Source organism: Galeopterus variegatus, unplaced genomic scaffold (assembly GCF_000696425.1).
Source record: "Galeopterus variegatus unplaced genomic scaffold, G_variegatus-3.0.2 Scaffold4488, whole genome shotgun sequence".
Classification (NCBI taxonomy): Eukaryota; Metazoa; Chordata; class Mammalia; order Dermoptera; family Cynocephalidae; genus Galeopterus; species Galeopterus variegatus.
Window position 1 is genome coordinate 144044 of NW_007730599.1, and position 4058 is coordinate 148101.

Here is a 4058-nt window from a genome sequence, read left to right on the forward strand (position 1 = left end):
GCTCAGCCTGCAGTTCCAGCTCAGGTCTCAGCGGCTGTTCCTGCTACAGGGAAAGCTCCAGCTCCAGCTCCAGCTCGGGGGCCTTCATCAGTGAAGGCTCCAGCTCCAGCTCCAGCTCCAGCTCCTGCTCCTGCTCCTGCTCCAACTCAGGGACCTTTGCCAATGAAATCTCCAGCTCTGGCTGTAGCTCAGGAGTCTCCTCCAGGCAAGGTTTTGATTCCTGCCCAGGAATCCTCTCCAGGGAAGTTCGTCCCTGCCAAATCCATGCCAATTCCTGTCCCTAAGACCCCAAGGGTAAATAGTCCACTGACTCCGCCTAAGCCAGATTCTGGGCTGGCTCTCCAGGAGAGCAATGTCCCTGGCCTGAGACAAATGAACTTCAAGTCCAACACTCTGGAGCGTTCAGGTGTGGGGCTGAGCAGCTACCTCTCAGCTGAGAAAGACCCCAGCCCCCAAATCAGCACTTCTCTGGGAAAAGGCTCCCTCTTGGACAAAATTTCACCCAGCGTCTTGCGTAACTCCCGGCCCCGACCTGCCTCTTTGGGCACAGGGAAGGACTTTGCAGGTATCCAGGTGGGCAAGTTGGCTGACCTGGAGCAGGGGCAGAGTTCTAAGCGCCTGTCCTTCCAAGGACAGAGCCGTGACAAACTTCCTCGACCCCCCTGTGTCAGTGTCAAGATCTCCCCAAAGGGAGTCCCTGATGAACACAGAAGGGAGGCTCTGAAGAAGCTGGGACTGTTAAAGGAGTAGCCCCAGCCACCGCCCTGCCAGATCTCACCTGCCCTGCCACACAGGAGGAGAGCCAGGGCTCCACTGAGGAGCCTTTGCCACCTCATGGCTCAGGGCTTGGGCAGGGGTAGGCTTCTCTCAGATGCTCTCTGCTCTCTGAAGTGAGGGGAGGGAGAGATTTGAGTCCAGGCTTATGCTTATATTCAGAGTGGTTGTGCCATTGAGTGCCTGCACAGATCATCCTGAAGATGATTTCCAGGAGTGAGTGCATGCGTGTGTGTGTACACATGCATGTGTGTGTTTTATAGTCTGTATATATCACTGAAGCTATTTATGTAACAAAAGGAGCTCTGATCTCGTTTTGTAGAGTTCAGCCTAGCCAGAACTAAGTGGAGAGGGGTGGCCAAGCCTGAGAAGAAAAGTCAAATGGGACAATGGATGTGCCAGAGCCTTGAAAAAAAGTTACACTGGGCAAATGCAGGGTCACATGAAATGTGGGTCCCCCAGAGTCCCTATGAATGGATGGTGACTGGTTTGTACTTTGCTGGATACTTCTCTCAGTCCCGGCCTTCTGGATAAGGCCCAGGGCCAAGAGGAGTTGGTTTGTAGTCTCTTCACTCATAGCCTTCTCAGTATCACCAGTCCCAAGGGCAGGACACATCCCTGCAACCAAACCTCTAGGTAGACTGATAGAAGAACAGCTCTGGTGGGTCTGAGAAGGTAAGATAAGTGACCACACACTCACACCTGCACCTCCACAGGAAGAATTCTTGTTCCTGGGCTTGATAAGTCCCATAATAAACTGTGCTGTGGTCCCCGACTCTGGCATGGCCATTCTTTCTGCTCTCTTGCTNTGTACACATGCATGTGTGTGTTTTATAGTCTGTATATATCACTGAAGCTATTTATGTAACACAAGGAGCTCTGATCTCGTTGGAGATTTTCTTATGTTGGGTAGAGTTCAGCCTAGCCAGAACTAAGTGAAGAGGGGTGGCCAAGCCTGAGAAGAAAAGTCAAATGGGACAATGGATGTGTCAGAGCCTTGAAAAAAAGTTACACTGGGCAAATGCAGGGTCACATGAAATGTGTGCCTCCCAGAGTCCCTATGAATGGATGGTGACTGGTTTGTACTTTGCTGGATACTTCTCTCAGTCCCGGCCTTCTGGATAAGGCCCAGGGCCAAGAGGAGTTGGTTTGTAGTCTCTTCACTCATAGCCTTCTCAGTATCACCAGTCCCAAGGGCAGGACACATCCCTGCAACCAAACCTCTAGGTTGACTGATAGCAGAACAGCTCTGGTGGGTCTAAGAAGGTAAGATAAGTGACCACACACTCACACCTGCACCTCCACAGGAAGAATTCTTGTTCCTGCGCTTGATAAGTTCCATAATAAACTGTGCTGTGGTCCCCGACTCTGGCATGGCCATTCTTTCTGCTCTCTTGCTCCCTATCTCAGTGTGCACATGACCGACCCCAGGGCTGGGCCAACAGAGGATAACTACCAAAGAACTGTTTCATACCTTGCCCACACTACTGCAGGTAGTTTTTAAATTCTCTCAGTTCCGATGCTGGAAAATCTACACAATGCCGTACACTCTCTGCTGGCTGTTCATAGAATATCAGAGCTGGGAGGGACCTGTTGGAGGAGGAAAGTGACTCATCCATGGTCACTCTGCTGAAACTAGACCTAGGGCTCCTGACTCTCCTTCCACTCAGACCCTGTTGCTTCCCCTGGACCAGGGCTCTTGTGCATCTGCATGGCACTGTAAGGATCCACGGTCACTGTCAAAGACCCAACCCTAAGGCCCTTTAGGATTCTAATGTGTCTTCTGAAGCACCAGAGATTAAATGTTCAGGGTAATACTTAGTGTTGTGGTTTTTTATTTTATCTTCGGAAAGCAGTGATCTAGTAGGTCATTGTTAATGAGAGTACCTCTCTCCCCAAATTCCCTAACCAACTTGTGCAGCTTGAGCAAATGCCAGAAGAGGATGTTATGGGCAGGTGGTGAGGGCTTGTGAGTACAAGCTTGGAGATTAGACATGGCTAGACATGACTCTACTTCCCCTTAGGAAATCGTATTCATTGCTGTGGCCTGGTTAGAGTCCAGGATGCCCAGACGTGAGGGGCAGATAAAGGAACTGTTGTTGGAAAAATGCCCTTTTGGTCTGCTGAGCACTTCTGGGCCATGTCCCAGCACCACCAAAGCTCAGAATTTCTGAAAATTATGAGAAGGTTAAGGTAACAACAACAAATGGTCCCACCCAGTCACGGTATGTGGGGTGTGGGTGTGGCAGTTTCTATGTACACTCATGCATACACACGCCCAAAAGGCTGGTGCCTCATCCCTGGCCCTGGGTGAGGAGCTGGCCTGTCCCAACTGATGAGGACAGACTCCCGCAACTGGCCAAGCTGTATCTTATTACAGACTCCCCAAAAGAGAGAAGGCCACCTGGAGGACTGATTCCACATGCTGTGTTCAGTTGAGCTGCTTCACATGCACATTTCAAGACATGACCAAAGGAATGATCACTTTATTCCTTATTTATCAATTGCCCTGATTAATAGGGAAACCTGGAACCAGCTATAAGGTGAGACTTGGTAGGAATCTTGGGTAAGAATCTAGCATCAACACAAGATTGACCAACACAGGGTGGTCAGGAGTGCCACCTGTTAAATCTCTTCCCCCTGATAAAGGCCATTCCTGTCCCAGACAAAATAGAGTTACACACAGCCCACACCTGCCGGCTCTGCGTTCTCACCCCAGGGACATGGCCGTTTCCCCAATTCTCCTAATCAGAGAGACTCCCTTCCCTGTTATTTAAAGATACCATCCTTCCCCACATTCTCATCCTTCTACTCTAAGGATGGTCTTTGGGATTCAAGTATAGAAAAGCAAATCCAAACTCAGCTGTCCCCATTTTGAAGAGGGGCAAGGGGACCCAGTGAGGACAAACACCTCCCAGAAGGTGATGCTCGATCCACCTGAGGTAATTGTATCCATCCTCTGGTGTCCTACAGGATTGCTCTTGATTCAGCTTGAACTGATGGGGTGTGGGGTGAGAGTGAGGTTAGAGTTGCTCCTGTCCCTTTTTGAAGCACTTTGGGTGAACATTTATAAAGACTATTCATTCATTTAATTTTAAAAACCAAAGCATCAGCTCTTCTTCCACTTGTCCTTGGATCTTTGCTATATCCTGCCAGTCTCGCTGCCACTGGACACAAACCGTCTGCTGAGTTCAGGGGCTGGCCTCTCCCCAGCCCAGCACAGTGGGTCTGTGCCCCCGGATGTGTTGACAGCTGCTCGTCTGAATCACCACTCATGTGCCACC

General features: G+C 50.2%; 1 protein-coding gene across 1 annotated transcript in view; it reads left to right on the forward strand.

Annotated features, from left to right (window-relative positions):
- LOC103603183 (chromosome unknown open reading frame, human C1orf116) overlaps window positions 1–750 on the forward strand; it is a 40080-nt gene extending 39330 nt beyond the window's left edge. The window contains exon 5 of the mRNA XM_008587672.1: window positions 97–750. Coding sequence (XP_008585894.1) covers window positions 97–750 — 654 coding nt within the window. The remainder of the gene's footprint in view (window positions 1–96) is intronic.
- Window positions 751–4058: the final 3308 nt, after the last annotated feature.